The sequence below is a fragment of the Perna viridis genome, chromosome 5 (assembly GCF_037379345.1).
Source record: "Perna viridis isolate PV_CMFRI_1.1 ecotype Kerala chromosome 5, ASM3737934v1, whole genome shotgun sequence".
Taxonomy (NCBI): domain Eukaryota; kingdom Metazoa; phylum Mollusca; class Bivalvia; order Mytilida; family Mytilidae; genus Perna; species Perna viridis.
This window is the reverse complement of record NC_142449.1, coordinates 13,279,953-13,297,771: the sequence shown is the minus strand read 5'-3', so window position 1 is coordinate 13,297,771 and position 17,819 is coordinate 13,279,953. Positions and strand designations below refer to the sequence as shown.

General features: G+C 32.9%; 1 protein-coding gene and 1 long non-coding RNA gene across 3 annotated transcripts; one reads left to right on the top strand and one right to left on the bottom strand.

The window, feature by feature from the left end:
* Positions 1–3,751: 3,751 nt before the first annotated feature.
* Positions 3,752–4,647, bottom strand: LOC148616102 (uncharacterized). The gene is made up of 2 exons (XR_015921904.1): positions 4,474–4,647; positions 3,752–4,145 (listed from the first exon to the last, which is right to left on the bottom strand). It is a non-coding gene; the product is annotated as an uncharacterized LOC148616102 (long non-coding RNA).
* Positions 4,648–6,969: 2,322 nt separating this feature from the next.
* Positions 6,970–17,612, top strand: LOC148616101 (ras-related protein Rab-21-like). Of its 2 annotated transcripts, none has more exons than XM_088582798.1 (7): positions 6,970–7,132; positions 7,412–7,475; positions 14,722–14,769; positions 15,329–15,376; positions 15,970–16,065; positions 16,265–16,390; positions 16,572–17,612. In XM_088582798.1, the coding sequence occupies exons 1-7, from the start codon at positions 7,101–7,103 to the stop codon at positions 16,815–16,817; spliced, it is 660 nt and encodes a 219-aa protein (XP_088438924.1). In that variant the 5' UTR covers positions 6,970–7,100; the 3' UTR covers positions 16,818–17,612. The 2 variants fall into 2 exon arrangements, with proteins under 2 accessions (XP_088438924.1, XP_088438925.1); XM_088582799.1 differs by having other exon boundaries at positions 6,993–7,132; positions 14,726–14,769.
* Positions 17,613–17,819: the final 207 nt, after the last annotated feature.

Here is a 17,819-nt window from a genome sequence, read left to right as displayed (position 1 = left end):
GTTGTTGTCAATATGACATTCACCAGTGCAATGATGGCAAGTACCCAAGTCTTCATGATGGTTTCAGCTGTTTAGAATACAAGGAAAATAATACTTAACGAAGAAAGGTTAAACAAATGTATCCCTTTTTAATGTCCTGATACAACTTGTGTCTAATCCAATTGTCTTTGACAATAAAGTATGTTTAAATAAATACAAAAGGGAAATTCAGTATTATACAGTAAAATACTTGAAAAGTTTTAGAGAAAATTAAATGGATATACTGATCTCCCTCTTATTTGCGAAATACTCCTGACTTCAATATTTATCACTTAAATAACAGCACTTTTATTTGTACAAAGTTTACTTATTAACGCCCAAGTTGTTTCAGTCGCAGTACAAATATATATCTATATATATATAGTGAAAGCGAAATAAGAATCTCCATAAACAATTTTATTTTTGAATTCTTCTAACAAAACTATGTAGAACTATTACTATTGTCGAGAACTATTACTATTGTCGACGGATTTTCATAATGAAATAAAATCTATTCTGTTGTTTATTTATATTTGCTATAATATTTGTAACATTTACTTTTTTATCCAAAGAAAGTTTACATTTGTATAAATAAAAGATGGTAAGAGGTATTTTTAGGTTAAAAAGTCAATTAGAGTTTAGTATATACACTTTTTGTGAAGCAACACGGATCGCCTAAACGTTAAATAAACTTTATTTACAAAACATAAAACGAAATGATAAAAAGAATCAACAATTGTTTAAAAGCATTTTTACGATAAAACAAGAGGTAGTGTTGTTTCGCCACTCGTCTTATTTAGTTCTATAGAACTTTCCAAAATCGCACGACATACCTTCTTCAGTGAGCTCCTTCTCTTGTTCGTACTTTGTATCACCTCCAAAGTGTCTTTTATAATATGTTTAAATCCGGAAAATAACGACAAATTTCCATGTGGTTGTTACGAATTTAGCTACAATGGAAATGTTGACCTCTAAGATGTTAACATGTTAGGGACGAATCCATTTACAAGAAACTTTACTTATTCAAGGGAAATTGAGTAATTCACGTTCATCATGTATTTTGCACACCTTATTATTCAAACATAATACCATTATTGTTTTGAAAAGTTGAATGATTTTTTTATGTATTGTGGTCTACATGTAATCGTGATAGGTCGTGCTGTCAAACTGGTAATACATGTGCTAGTATCCAGCGTAGGAGACATTCGAGGATAGCTTCATTGCAGCTAAAATATACCATTTAAAAATATGCGTATGATTTCTGTTGTTTATTTTATTTTATTTATTTTTTGAAATAAAGCTTTTATGTCTACGTATGCTATTATTTAGTTGTTTTTAAAAGAAAAATGTGTTTTACAAAAATGTAAACAAACCGCAGTTCTTGGAAGTATTCTACATATTCTGATTTGACATTTAACTGCTTGTTGTTATGAATATAAAGCGTTTTTATTAACTTATATCATACACACTGCAGAAACGATATAATGCACGTTTTTTGACAGACTTGTTCATTTTCCGTACTTTAGATACACCTGTAGGTTTGGTTTGTGATGACTTGGTCGCATTGTAGTGATCATTTCATTTCAAGACCATATGACATATAATACTGTATTTGATGACTAAAGAAAATCCATAATTGAATACCAAGCCAAATAAAATTAATATGTATATAGCTTAAAAAGTGGTGTACGTACTTATCAGAATCTTAAATGAGGGACATCCTTTAAAATTAATTGATAACCTATTTCGTCAAAAAAAGGTTAACTTGGACATCTAGTCTTAAAGTACTAATGATCACATAAATAGATTACACGGTATAAACTGTGTATGACCCTAACTACACTACCTAATTCTTACATAGACTGACATTTTATTATGGTATAGTGGTTGTAATGCATAAAAGTTAATGTCATCTTAAATACATTTGTAGCAATCTAAAAAATCAGACCAGAAATGAGTCGTTCTTGTCACCCTCCCCCAACATTTCACTTATATTTTTTATTCAGAAACAGTTACAGGCCATATAAATCTTTGTCATTTGGTTGTACTTTTGGAGATAAAATGTTTAGATTGTGTATGAAATTGGCACTTTGCAGGATTTATCATGATTTCGTCGGATTTGTTGATTTTAGTGGGAGGATAAAGCGTGATTTTCTGAAAAGTACAGATCTTAATACAGAAAGGACTATTGTCACATATAAGTATAGCATATCCAGACACAAAAAAAAGCACCGTTTGTTCGGTGACCTTTGTACACCATGAATCACCTTAACGTAAGCAGTGTCTGAAATTTATCTGGACTGGTACTTAAATTTTTTGCGCACCATGATCGAGTGCCTAACGTAAGATTTAATCTGATATACTAGTAACAATGTGATGCCTATGAATTAGGTCTAGTAACAAGCGCAGACCAATGTTTGATTACAGAACACCATTAGAAGCTAGAGTGTTCGTCGATTAGTGTCTAGTTGTTTCCGTCATTGCTTTAGTTGAGAGCACAAAATCTAGATCATTGCAATTGCCAAAAATAGTGTATAATTAAGGTAACGAATGTAATTTTCCGTTGATTTGTCCTTCCTCCTGCACTTTTAATTTACGAAAGGGTAAAGTTTTTGTTATTATTTGTTCTTAACCTTTAATCGAACTTATATTTGCATCCTGTTTTCCACACCAAACAACACAGACACTTGTTTGATACATTATATTAATTTCTATATTCTGTTAAATTAATGAAGCCTGGTTAGCAAATTATACCGATGTCACGAAGTTGTAAATCCTTCTAAATTTAGCATGATCAATGGATTTATTTACAAACAGAGTCCGTGTAAGTACTCGATACTGAATAATTGCTATATTTCAGGGAACTACCATTTGATTTTTATGGGGAGGGGGGTGGGCTAGGATCTTTGAGATTGAAATTTTCAAGACATAAAAAGGCAGGACAGCTTATAAGAAAAAATAAAAAGGACAAGATCTGTTATTATTATTGTATTTTTTGTTTATATTTAAAAATAAAATGGCAGAACCAACAATTTTCTCAAATCAAAAACCAACAGCAAATTTGATCCTAAACCCCCCATGAAAATCAATGGTTTCTGCTAAGTTTCAGATAAAGTGTTCAAGTCTCTAGGTTAAATGTAACGGCGCGTTTCCTTTTATATGGGAGTTTTTCTTCTACTTTTATCAATTTCTTGTAGAAAATAGCTTTTTTGCTTGATATGTCAAACGACTGGTATTTTGTCCCGATATTTCGAAAATACCAGACCTAGTTGATTGTTGCGTATGGCCTTTCTGTTCCCAGAATGACCAATGCAGTACATTGTTAATACCGGTAGATGTTATTCCTTTTTACCGTGGAAAAAGCACCTGAGTTTCCCTACTTTTTTTGTGGTGTCCGTGCTGCTCATCTGTGTGTGTGTTTTTTTATTTTTTAATTTTTTATTTTACTTTCTTGTTGTTCGTCCTAGTCAGTTTACATGTTCTCGAGCTTTTGTCCGTGTACTTACTCACTTTGGTATCTCCAATTTAATTGTCACATAAGTATTTATATTACATGTAACATTCAACGCATTTAAAAAAAAACATGTAATATGGCAGTTAGGCAGATCTTAGACAGCTAATACTCATCCATCAAAGCTGCTATCTGCTTATGTGCTGCTGTTGAATAAATAGTCTTTTAATGAACAAACTATCGATTTGTGGTAGTTTATTTTCCCGAAAGAAAACAAAAATAAAAGTGAAATTGATATCTATTGTTATATATAAATGTAAACAAATAAACAATACATTGATATTAGTTATAGAATCAGTATTTATTATCAATGACAAGAATAATTCTATTTATACAAACACGGTTCGTCGTCTTCCCAACACATCTACATTTAATCTAGCTCGTCCTTTTCTTCCCCCGCTGTCCCTGTTAGTTACGATAGCACCAGAGCCATCCACTACAATATTAGTGTTGACGTCCCCACCACGCCCTCCACTTGATCCTAATCCCCCTCCGCCTCCGCCTCCTCCCGCGCCTTTAATGTTCACCGATATATCGGCTTGTCCTGTTACATAGGTCGACGTTGTTGACAATATAATTCCACCAACTAAAATGCTGGTGAGCATCATGATATGTCCTAAAAATTATGGAATACAAAACATTGTTATAATTGAAGAAACAGCTAGGTTGTTATTTGTTGGTGTGTGTCTGTTTTCATTACATTTGGCAAGATGAACTAGTAACGATGATCAATATACAGGAAGAAAAAAAAAATGATTATAATTCTTTATATTGAGAAAATCAACATTTTTATACAGTGTATACTTGAATCATGGTTTAACAAATGTTCGAATATATCATGTCAAATGCACTCAACCAGTATAAAACAGCTATCAAAATTGTTTTTCTCAATTTAATTTGTACGTATTTAACGTGTTAAATACATCATATGTAAAATAGCCTACCTTGTTTATCTTTATGGTAAACAGAAGAGAAGTAAAAACGTCTGCTGTAACTCTTAGCTTAATGTACACCAATGTCAGCTGATTGTTGTTTGAGGCGACACCTTTTTGACTAGATGTTATCCATGTTCGTAGGCGACAACTGTATCAAGGCGTGTAGTGCGAGTTGTATTTTCAACCTTGTACTTCGTCATTTTAAATATCGTGAAATTCCCACTGTACTAGACAACCGCTATCATAGTAAATTTCTTGGAATTAGAAATGCTGACTTTCCAAGATTTTACAACACGTCATAATTCTATTATAAGTACAATTTAACATTAAGTACCGAGCCAATTTAGTAAGTAAGAAACGGAAAATTTTCCGCATTTCTTCCGACACAAACACTAAAGGTAAAACGGTACTATTTAGTCCCATAGGCGACAATAGTAAAACTTCTGAAAAATTCACCCCTTCTGCAAAATGTACCACCAAACCTCTTACATACTATACTCACAACTGTCAAAGAGAGTCTGCAGTCCTACCACAACACTTGTTACTCCCGTAGTGGTATTAATTCAATGTGGATCCTGAAAAATTAGAAAGAATTGTCTCTTTTGGAGACAATCAGTTCAAGACTATTATCAGAATATAATAGCATTAAAACCTATGATTTTTCAACATTGTATACTTCTATTCCCCATAGTTAAATTCCGACTTAAAAACATTATACATCGTTGTTTTTTTAAAAAAAAGATGGTACACTAAGATACAAATATACAGTTATTGGTTGAGATTCCTCATACTTTGTAAGAAATAATTCCAAATCGTCTTCTCAATATACAGAGGAAGATGTTTACAAAATGCTGGAATTTTTGATTGACAACATATTTGTCCAGTGTGGTGGACGCGTTTTTCAACAAACGGTCGGCATTCCAATGGGAACAAATTGTGCTCCTCTACCTACTGACCCATTCCTTCACTCTTATGAGGCTGGCTTTATAGCTATCTGATCCGAAAGAAAGAATATCGTTTGGCTAAATCCTTTAATCTCATGTTCCGCTATATAGATGACGTATTATCTTTAAACAATCCAAATTTCGGGGATTAGATACATCGCATCTACCACAAAGAACTTGAGATCAAGGATACTACAGACACTGTGAAGTCAGCCTCATATCTTGACACTTAGAAATCGATGGTAAAGGAAAACTATTGACCAAACTTTACGACAAACGTGATGACTTTTCATTCAGAATTGTCAACTTTCCTTTCATCTGTGGCGACATCCCTTCAGTACCTGCATATGGAGTGTTCATATCACAACTCATACGTTATGCCAGAGCTTGCCGAAACTACGCAGACTTTTTATATTCTAACAAATAGGCTTCTGGAACAGGGTTATGTTGCTACAACTGAAGATTGAAGTCATCACTACAAAAGTTTTATGGTCGTCAACATGAACTCGTGGATCGTTATGGTGTATCCATCTGCGCCATGAAAATTGATTTATCCAACGTGTCATAGTTTTCCTTTCGTCATTTGTCTACCCCGGACTTGACTTTTTATGAGCAACTCGGCGGGTGTTTCTAGAAAAGCAGAGGACGCTTACCCTACCGGTGCACATGGTCCATGCTCCCAGTTTTTAGTGGAGTCCGAGTTGCTCATTTGCTTTTGTTACTTGTATGTATGATTTTAGTTACTTCATGTTCTTTGTTGTGTGTGTCTGTTTTCCATGTCGCTGCTCCAGGCATATTCTTTTGACACCCAGATCTGCACGGGGCAAAAGCAGACGTTGTTTAGGGTTAAAGTTCCCCCTTTTTCTGCGAATGGCACATACATTTTAAAAAATGATAATATTTATATAAAATGGTTTTCAAAAAATATAATGCAATTTTTTTTAAAGTATAATAATGTTAGAGCTTGGAATTAATAAAACATTTTGGATATCAGCACAATTTGTCCAACCACAGTGTCCGGAAGTATTTAACCTAAAATAATGAAAAATAGTACCTTTCTACCAATACAGTTGTCAATTGTTTAAATCAATAGGTTAATTTAAAATGAAGTAGCACTCCAGCTAAGAATCATGCAAATTGTGATACATGGTTGGAAAGCCTACATATTTTTATTTTTGATATTTTGTTTAAAATGCTTTAGTAAACAAAAAATAACATTTGGTTTTTCATATAACCTGTGCTCATAGGAGATAAAAATTGTATAGAATGCATTGTATAATTCAAAATTAAGGGAAATAAGTCTGTGAATGACACTCAAATACAATAGAATCTATTGGATTTTCAATGTTGATTATCTCCTAAGAGCAGGCAGACTTGAATGAATAAGTACACATTTCATAATATAGTTCCATAAAACAACATGATTACAAAAATAAATAGGTAGCCTTTTTTTGGGATGTATCACATTTTTCAGATTTTGCATGATTCGTACAAAGACAGCTATTTAAAAACATGTTAAAGTTTTATCGACCAGAAGAAACCAAACAGAGTGTGTCATTGTGGGTGAGATGAATGACCACCAGTTAATGTCCCTTTAAACCTACGAAAAGTAAATACCGATCAATAATGTGTTCCATCATGGCAACATTCAAACAACCTGGATATTGACCCGTAGTGCGTATCAACAATGCCATGGCAAAATTTAGAAAACTGTATAGGAATTGGTATGTATATCTAATATTAAGAATTAATTGATACACTTAAAAGAACATGTTTTGAAATACTAGCTTTTATATCGGTAATTATAATTACATTAATGAGTTCTTGTTAACTGTTATTGTATTTCTATATTTCTTGTGTTAATTTGATGACTGTTGACAAAATATGTGTATCTGGTTTGTACAAATCATTTATATGCAATACAGAAATTCCCAATTTGTATTAAATCTAATTTAATATTTATTGGAGGATACATTATTATATATTTATGAATGTATTTTAAGCATAAAATGGTTGGTAGTAGGCGCAGAGGGCTGTGGGAAAACAAGTTTAGTACAACGTTACTTGGTGAGCTTAATGTTTTTCAGTTACAAATAAAAAAACTCTTGTTTATAACTATTCTTTACGTAAAGCAAGACAAGTCCGGTGCAAAAATAATTGTCGATTGGAGTGGTCAGATGACCCCGTGAGATTGTAAAATATCCTGATTTTTTTTTCTTCTTAAAATCAAGCGACGTGATATATTTTTTTTAATTCAGACATTCGAATTTTGCGTGCAAATTGTCAATTGAAGCGCATATTGCCAATTAATCTGCGTATTGTCGATTAAATGCCATTAGTTAAGCATACAGCATGGTTCCATAAATGAGTAAACTTGAATATTTTTTTTTCATTGCTTTCTCAGCAAAATCACATTTAAAATTGAAAATGGAAAAATTATGATGAAACGCAACAATTGCACCTTCATATAACCTTAATAAAAGAGTTATAAAGGGAACCAAGATTCTAGCGGAAATCAACAGAATGTACAGAATCCAAGGCTAGACGGGGAAACAGGCACACATAACAAAGAACATAAAATAACCAAAGTATCACGTACAAAGCAACAAAAGCAAATGAGCAACTCGGGCTATTTTTTCCAAGAAAGATACCTTTAAAAACTGGGAGGTTGGAACAGGTGCAGCGTTAGGGCAAGCCCTCGGCTTTCTAGAAACACCCCCTTCCAAGTTGTTCATAAAGTCAATTCGGGGATAGACGAAAAAGGACAGGAAAACCGTGACACATTGAACAAATCGGTTCTCATGGTGCAGATGGATACACTGTAATGATCAACGAGTTCATAATGACGACCATAAAACTTCTGTAAAGATGTCTTCAATCTTGTAGCAATATAAGCCTGATTGTAAGAAGTCCAGCGATACAAAAAAGTCTTCGGAGTTACGGGAAGCTCTTGCATAAATTTGAAATGTCTTTTTGAGTACAACGATGTATAATGTGTTTAGGTCGGGATTTCAACTGAGTATGGGGAATAGAAGTATTAAGAGTTAGAAAAAGTAATAAATTTTAATGCTATTGTATTCTGATAATAATCTTGAAATCTTGAAACGAAGGTTTCCAGAAGATCTTTCGATTTTGTAAGGATCCATATTGAATACCACGAGAGTAAGTAGAACTGGAGACTATCAAATACTAAATACTTACAGACGTCACCAAAAGGTCAAGTGTAAACTCACTTTCAAGTAAGCTCTGAAAGGCCCCGATAACATAAGTTATAAAATATACGGTAACAGAACGATAAAACTCCTTCATAAACTAAAAAGTCAAATAACGACACGAAGACACACTAATGACAAATATTGACATTAGGGCAAAATCATTCATTTCTAACCTTATATCATACTGTGGCACAGAAGACAACTTGGAAATAGTAGAAAAAGCATCCGAAATCGACAAATCAGATTAAGGCAACAATCACCATAAAATACGCCATTCATCTCTTATTTAATGAAAATTTTGAATTTGATCTTGAACTTGACACCACAAAGCAATTTATTAATTTGAAACTATCTCGCCACCAATGTTTATGAATTGAAAATATCACATGGTGTTCTTTGGATAGAAAAAGACAAAAATTCACGGACATTTTTTGCAAGAATAAAATCCTACATATCAAGATTGTCCTCAAGGAAAGTTTAATTGATGCCGTAGCGGACTACGACAGATAATGGATAATAGTCCATGGGCTGGGAGGGTCCACCGTGCATCCCCACACATCAACTTCACGCTGATTTTTAGGTACCTTTATACCTCCCATTGCCGAATCATCAAAGAGTATTCTTGGATTTTTTTTCAGTATACTCCTATATTTGTACCCATCTGGCTCAAAAAGCCAAGATTGTTGACTTAATAGTTTGAGAGCCTTAGCCTTATTTGGATAGCATGTGTGAATGAACTAAACAAATACAGGTATCATTGTATAGCATAATGTCTCAGAGTTACAATAGTACCAAGAAAGTTGTGGTAACACTTAGGTTTTTGCGGTAAAATGCGAAAAATGTATCCCTACCCCGCCGAAAAATCGCTTAAATTGACATATTTTTCAATGTCAAAACCCGTAGAGTATTAATGATTCAGTAAATAATGACTTATTTGATATTTTCTGTTTAGTTTTATTACAGTTTATACTTCTGGGGTTCTTTTGATGAATTTTGGCGATTTTCATAGTCAGAATTTATCAAAAAATGCATAAAATGACTTTTTCGATTTTTCGGTCAAAAGTCACATAAATTCGTCTCTACAAGTTATTACTAACCTAAAACGTCTCAAATTTGGTATCATTCGGTAGATAATTTTCTATATAAATAAAACATGAAAAACTAATTTTCAAGAAAGGATGTTCAAAAAATTTTAAAAATATCACCCTACCCCTAGAAAACTGGTCTCAGTATTAAACAAAATTCTCATTCACAGCATACTGGCATTGTAGAACTCATATTTTGGTCATTCATAATTAACAAAATGATGTTCCCAACATATCTGATTATTTCAAGCGCTTAGATTTTCCTTTTGGGGTGACATTACTATAAGATCGGAAAAATGGGAATTTTCAGAATTCAAGAATTTTCTACTATATTACCAGATATATCGTCTTTTATCAGAATACCGTAGTTTAAACATGCTTTTATATGATACGGTTCATTAATATCATGTCTTAGTTTCAAAATGAGCTCAAGTTATGAATATTTGAACTTTTCCAAGTCAAGTTCGGTGGAAAACTTCCACCCCTACCCATGATAAAAATGCCTCAATATGAACTAAAATGTTAATAATTAATAAATAAATGGTGTACAAAAGACATTTTGGGTACTATTGTTTTAATTATCGATGTATTCAACATATATGTTCTTTTCAGGGGGTATTTTTCAGTTTTAATATGAGAATAGTGAGTTTTCATAAAATAGGGAATTTTCAGAATTTCATATTTTATCCTAATTCACCTATAATTGGCAATCTCTTTCAAATGCCGTACTTCAAACAAGCTTGTGTATATTCAAATACAATTAAGTAGTGTCTTAGCTTTCTAACGAGCCCAAGTAATAAATATTTGAACTATTTCAAGTTCAAATGGGTGGAAAATTGCCACCCCTACCCATGATAAAAAATGCCTCAACATGAACTAAAATGTTAATTTGTGGCATGTAAACGGTGTACAATAGACATGTTGTGTTCTAGTATTTTAATGATCGATGTATTCAACATACCTGCTCATTTCAGGCGCCTATTTTTTAAGTTTCAATATGACAATAATTAGTTTTTCATCAAAAAGGGTATTTTCGGATTTTCATATTTTCTTTCATTTCAACGGTTATTGGCATTTTTTCTCAAGTACCATACTTCAAACAAACTTTTGCATAGACAAACACATCTATGTAGCATCTTAGCTATCTAATGATCCAAGGCATCGCATATAATTACACGTATTCTAAGCCATAAAGGGGAAAGAATGGTACCCCATACCCACTAAAATGTCTGTGGAAAACCCAGAATTCGTATGTGGTAGATTTGCATTTTTAAATGGTGTTAGATACATGTATGCCAATCATTCATCGTAGTTGCCTCTTTGAAACCTTGTATGTATAAAAATAATGATAGGAAACAAAATCAAATCATGTAAAAACGTGATATTTTAACAAAAATATACAATTTACGTGCTAAAATGCGTGATAATCTGTTTTATTCTTAAATTTCCCTTTTTTTTGTAATATTTTGTCGTCTATGGAACAATAAAAGCATAATTGTGCTTGACAATGTGATTGATACAAGACGATCTTCGTAAAAAATGCCAGACAGACATTGCGTACAGTTCGTGTATGCTATAAACGATCATTTTCTTTTGATGGGTGGGGGTGGCAATTTTTCACCTAATTGGACTTAGAAAAGTTCAAATATTTATTAGTTGGGCTCATTACAAAGCTACGACACTATATAATGGTATTTGAATACACAAAAGCTTTTTTGAAGTACGGTATTTGAAAAAATGTCGATTATAGGTGAAATGGAATTAAACTTGAAATTCTGAAAATTCCCCTTTTTATGAAAAACACATTATTGTCACATTGAAACTGAAAAATACGCCCCTGAAAGGAGAATATATGTTGAATTGATCGATAGTTAAAACAACAGTACCCAACATGTCTATTGTACACCGTTTATATATTAATTATTAACATCTGGGTTCATGTTGAGGCATTTTTATTCATGGGTTGGGGTGGCAATTTTTCACCTAACTTGACTTAGAAAAGTTCAAATATTTATAACCTGAGCTCATTGTGAAGCTACGACATTATGTTAATGAACTGTATCACACAAAGGCTTGATCGAACAACTGTATTTTGAAAAAAGGGAAATGACGGGTGATATAGAAGAAATTCAGAAATTCTGAAAATCCCATTTTTGCATTTTTTTTATAAAGTCTGACTACGGAAATTGCCAAAATTCATCAAAAGGACCCCAGAAGTATACATTATGATAATACTAAATTGAAAATACCAAATAAGTCATTTTTTACCGAAGCATTAATACTCTAGGGGTTTTGACATTGAAAAATATATCAATTTAACGATTTTTCGGCGGGGTAGGGGTACCTTTTTTTCATTTTACCGCAAAATCCTAAGAGTTACCGCAACTTTCCTGGTACTATTGTAAACCTAAGACATTACATGATGGTGCATACATATGTCAGTTTACTACATTCTGTAGAAAAAAGAAGTTCGTATAATAAAAAAAAAAAAACAAAAAAACTTGAAAATAGATTTTTGCTGCAACGAGGTATACAAAGTAGCCAAAAATACGAAAATGCTTGTTTTTTTTTTGGGGGGGGATAAAAAGAATCGTAAATGGGAGGTGTAAGGGTACTTGAAAATCATATTTTGGTTGATGAGTGGTGGGGGGAGTGCACGGGGGGGGGGGGTTTATCTCAGCCCACATACTATAAAACGAGAACAAAAAGACATTGACTCCGTCAGAGTGGGTAGAGGCTGTGAGGTCTTTAATTTTGAAACGCACGGAAGTTTTAAGTTGGTCAATGAGTGTCAATGCTACATCGATTTCAAAGACCCTGATGTAGCAAAAACATTGTCTAATATGTCTAATATACATGACAAATATGTCGTTCCAACAAACCAAAAATATTATGGTTTTTAACTGCAAAACATGTTACATCATATGCTTATTATCAGAGGTAGACATAGAAAATAATAGCAGTAATAAGACCTATACTGCTACAACAATTTCCAAAGAAGAGAGAGTGGGAAACTATGTATTCTATACTCACAGCTGTCAAAGGGGGTCTCCACTCCTACTACAAAACTTGTTACTCTCGTTGTGATATTAACTCAATGTTGATCCTAAAAAATCCGAAAGGTCTTCTGGAAACCCTCAGTTTAAGATTGTCATCAGAATACAATAGCATTAAAACCTATAATTTTTGCAACTCCTTATACTTCTATACCCCATTCCCAGTTAAAATCTTGACTCCAAAAACATTATACATCGTTGTTACTCCGAATAAAAAGGACGGTAAAAATATACAAATATGTAGTTTTGGGTAGAAATTTCTCATACGTCGTAAAATATAATTCCAAATCATCTTCGAAATAGAGCGAAGAAGATGTTTTCAAAATGCAGGAATTCTAGATCGACGACATATTTGTCCAGTGTGGAGGACGCGTTTTTCAACAAACGGCCAGCATTCCAGTGGAAACAAATTGTGCTCCTATACTTGCTAGCATATTCATTCACTCTTATGAGGCTGACTTCATAGCTGATCTGTTTAAAAGGAACATCGTTTAGCTAGATCCTTTAATCTCAGTTTCTGCTTGGTAGATGACATATTATCGTTAAACAATCCTAGTCTCGGGGATTTTATACATCGTCTCTACCCAAAGAACGTGCGATAAATGATACTAATGAAGCTGCGAAGTCAACCTCATATCTTGACCTGCACTTAGAGATCGATGGTAAAGGAAAAATATTGACCAAAATATTACGACAAACAAGATGACTTTTCATTCCATATGGTCAACTTTCCTTTCATCGGTGGCAACATCCCTTCAACAATTGCGTATGGAGTTTTCATATCACAATTCATACGCTATTCCAGAGCTTGCCGAAACTACGTATACTTTTTGTATCGCTCTAGACTTCTTACAATTAGGCTTCTGGAACAGGGTTTTGTTGCTACAAGATTGAAGTCATCACTTCATAAGTTTTGTGGTCGTCATCATGAACTCGTGGATCGTTACGGTGCAGCCGTTTGCACCATGAACACTGATTTGTTCAACATATCATAGTTTCTTTTTCCCTTTCATTTATCCCGGACTTGACTTTTTATAAGAAACTTGGCGGATGTTTCTAGAAAAGCAGAGGACATTTACCTACCGGTGCACCTGGTTCATGCTCCCAGTTTTTAGTGGAGTCCGAGTCGCTTATTTACTTTTGTTACTTTGTATGTATTATTTTGGTTATTTTTGTTCTTTGTTGTGTGTATGTCTGTTTTCCATGTCTGGTCTTTGTTCCTTGATTACATTCTTTTGATTTCTGCAAGAATCTTGGTTCCCTTGATTATTTTTTAAAACGGCCGAACGGTGGAAACTTTATGCATGCATGTTTGCGATTCCCCCAATAACTTCCCTACAAAATGGATATATAGAGTTCAAATACGAAAGTTTTGGACTTGTTATGTTTTAACCGATATGTAAATTGAAAGTACTTCGTGGACGAGAATTATAGATATAATTGTGGTGCACCAAAGCAAGCCTACGATTACAATTATTATATAAAACATCTTATTTTCTTTGTCAAAGCTCGAAAAAACATTGCAAGAACGACTAGAACGACAATATTGTAAAAAAGTTTCCCGGCATGTATTCAGATAGCCTTGATATCACAGACTCTATCTGTTTTCAACAAACCCCGGGTTCATTCATAGATATATTGTAAAGAAAAGACCCGACGAACTGGTTGAAAAAAGCATTCGGCTTGAAATTTTCATATACTCGTAAGTTGGTCGTAAATTAGTAGATTATATTACATCACAATTTACAGATCAACTATATGTATTGGAACCAGATTAATTAACGGTGTTTTAGTAAAAGCTTGACTTGCATCTTATGTCATTCAACGTGGGTATTAACCGTTTTGAATCCCTTCGTCTCCCCATTAAACCGTGTTTCAATTAATTATATGAATATACTTATTTTTTTTAATATAAAAACGTAATTAACATCATACATGACGTTGACTTTTTTCCCAGAAAGATACCTTTAATGATGAATACAATAAAGATTTATTCATGCAACGAGTAAGTACCATATAATCTAAGATGTAAAAATGATACGAATATAGTGTCATATTTCTCAAAATGCTTTCATAGCTAATAAAACTTTCAGTCTAAGCACTTTATACCTGGAATTCCAAGTCTCTTGTTAAAACACTTTTTATGTACTGAAATACTTTATTCAAGGGTAGGAACAGATGCTAAATGCAATAACAAACGCATGTTGTTGTCTCTAATACCATATGTCTTCTTATGTTCTAAAATATATGGAAATTTATGTTTAGGACCAGTATGGTAAAAATACTTTTTTGTGCTATTAAAAATACACGAAATCACATGTTTTTGAAAATCATATGCAAACCATGCTCTTCTATACATGAAATCTTAACAAAAAACATAAAAATCCACGAACACACACACTGAAGCAAGTTGGGATACTGATATCAAGAAAGTAGTACACAACATTTAAAATATAATTCCTTCTCCGATACTCTCTTTACCTCTTTGTTCTGTTTATAGGTACGTTATTGATTGGCAAGCAAACACAACATGTTTTATCTTGTCATAAATTTATTTTTAACAGCACCATAAAAAAGTGAAATTCAATGGAGATGATATTTGGATGGTATTGGTATGTATGAATACGAAAGCAAAATTCATTAATCATATTAAAGTATATAGATGTAACAATTAAAGCATTAAAAACCACTTGTTTATAATGCAACTGTGATATAATCATGAACTGTGGGAAAAAGCATTTTTTTTTCAAACGACATGCGGTTCTAGAAATACAACACCTAGATCTGGTGTCCTAAAAAGTTCAAATAGAGATTTATCTCAAAATCTACGACAGTTCAAATCATGCAATCACGACCGCTCAAGTAACTGGAAATCAAATATTCAAGGAAAAATAACAGATTCGAGGAAAATCTCAAAGTGATTATTTTGGTTATGAAACACCGGTCACATTAGATAATAAACATTGCTGATATAAGGTCGTATATTTCAATGTATAAATCTACAACCGCTTTTTCCAATTAGACTGGTCATGGACGTAGGACCTCTTAAAAAAGTGTGGCCCTAATTTGACAAAATAGTAGTCATATACGAGTATAATGATATAAAGGACTAATACTTTATTCCTTGATACTGCACAATCACATAAATTATATTATCCTTGCTTTAATTGCTCTGTAATAAATTTACATTTATTTTTTTTTTTAGTTAGACGCCGATGGGAAAAGGGAATATGAAGGACATTCTATCAACTACTATGCAGAAAACGACATTATTTTGGTGTGTTATGATGTATCGAACCAGGTAACGATTTAATCTAACTAAAGAAAACGGGATAATAAATGAGTAGACAATAATGGGAAAACGAATTATAAACCATTATTGGAATTATCTACATTGCTTTCAAAATTTATCAGTCATAAGTTTTTACGTTAAGTTTACACTTATCAATAGCTTTTGTAGTGCTACTGTCTTTAAGCTGTCTCTGAACACTGTATTGTAGAAGTTCCTTCTTTCCTTCAAAGAAATCTGTGAAGAAGTAAAGCGTTGCGCATTTAACAAACCAATCATCGCAGTTGTAGGATGCAAGACCGACAAAGAAAGACAAATCAACATAGAAGACATTCAGGTACGTCCCCTGTAACATTTTGATAGTACAATGTGATTTATAGATAATAAATCTTCAATGAAACGAAAGGGAAATTGAAAGTGTTTGTTACAGGTTTAAACCCATCTCTATTACTATTTTATAATAAAAAAATAATGTTCATTTAATTAATGTTTCTAGTATCAAGTATTGTATTTCATAGAGCTATACAGAAGAATTGGGTGCTTCATATTTTGAGACTTGTGCAAAGACAGGTGCAAAGGTGGAAGAAATGTTCACGTCTATAACCGAGAAACATCTGGAGAAGAATCCTCCAAACAAGGAAAACAAAACAGACAGTCCAGATGATGCAGTATCCCAGAAAGACGATAATACACAATTGCCTCGTAGTAACACAGTCTCAAACACGTCAGAAGACAATAGCAGTTGTAGTTGTTCAATAGGTTAATTCAGAAAGCCTCGTTTGGGTCATTGCAAACAAATTTAGAACGCTCATGATGACATATGTTCGAAGCATTACTTTTTTTTTACAAAATCATTAATTCTAAACCTTAATCTTCATAATCGTGTAAATATCAACTCAGTGATGAACATTAGTAACTTTTACCGAGGATTTTAGACAATACAAATCTTTATTTCTACAGAAACATGATTGTATTCCGACTCATAAATAAATTTTGATTGTCAGTGTTAGTGGACCTTCTTGGACAGAAAGATATGTTGGCTTAAAAAAATACTGCTTTTGCAGATACTGTTGCTAATTTTTATCAGACGATTTTGGTGAATGTAGGTGTCTTGGTGTGATGGAAAATATTAACGACAACATCAATTATTACTTTATCAACCGTGTGGTTTTATATTGGAATCAAAACTTGCCTTTACGTGGTCATATAGATTACTATCAGCATGATGATGGTAAATACACCATCGGTAAAAAATCGTTGTTTTTGCATTGACGTGGTATTACAAAACATCAAGTCTAATGACGTTCATTAGGAACCACCCCCACATTTTTCAACCCGCCACTGCAAAGCAATTACAAATATTAAAAATGTTGCATTCAAGTTTTACGTGATGTTAATGTTAAGGAACTTTTTCTAAGGATGGTGACATAATTTTAAGCCAAAATACGTTGTTTAAAAGTATTTGCATGAATCACTTTAAGTGTGTGTGTTTTTTATGATTGTTGTATGGACATATAGTTATAATGCAAATTGTTAACTAAATACTTCAACTCCTTGTATTTCTGTTGTATCGTGTACAATATATAATGTATCTAAACAGATTACATATTCCTCGGGTGACACCTGTTTAGATTTACATGGTGAGTCCATTGTATTATAAGTCCGAAAGTTGTATTTGTCATACGTTATCATTTACACTTGGACCACATGGGAGATAATGAATTGAATGACGGAAGTCATTTATCTTTCCGACTGTTACGATTAGA

Excerpts from the sequence above, each read along its gene's own strand:
- LOC148616101 (XM_088582798.1), top strand. The coding sequence starts at position 7,101 with ATGGCAAAATTTAGAAAACTGTATAGGAATTG. Across the intron at positions 7,133-7,411 it reads AGAAAACTGTATAGGAATTG|CATAAAATGGTTGGTAGTAG; the intron begins GTATGTATATCT and ends ATGTATTTTAAG. Across the intron at positions 7,476-14,721 it reads GTTTAGTACAACGTTACTTG|AAAGATACCTTTAATGATGA; the intron begins GTGAGCTTAATG and ends CTTTTTTCCCAG.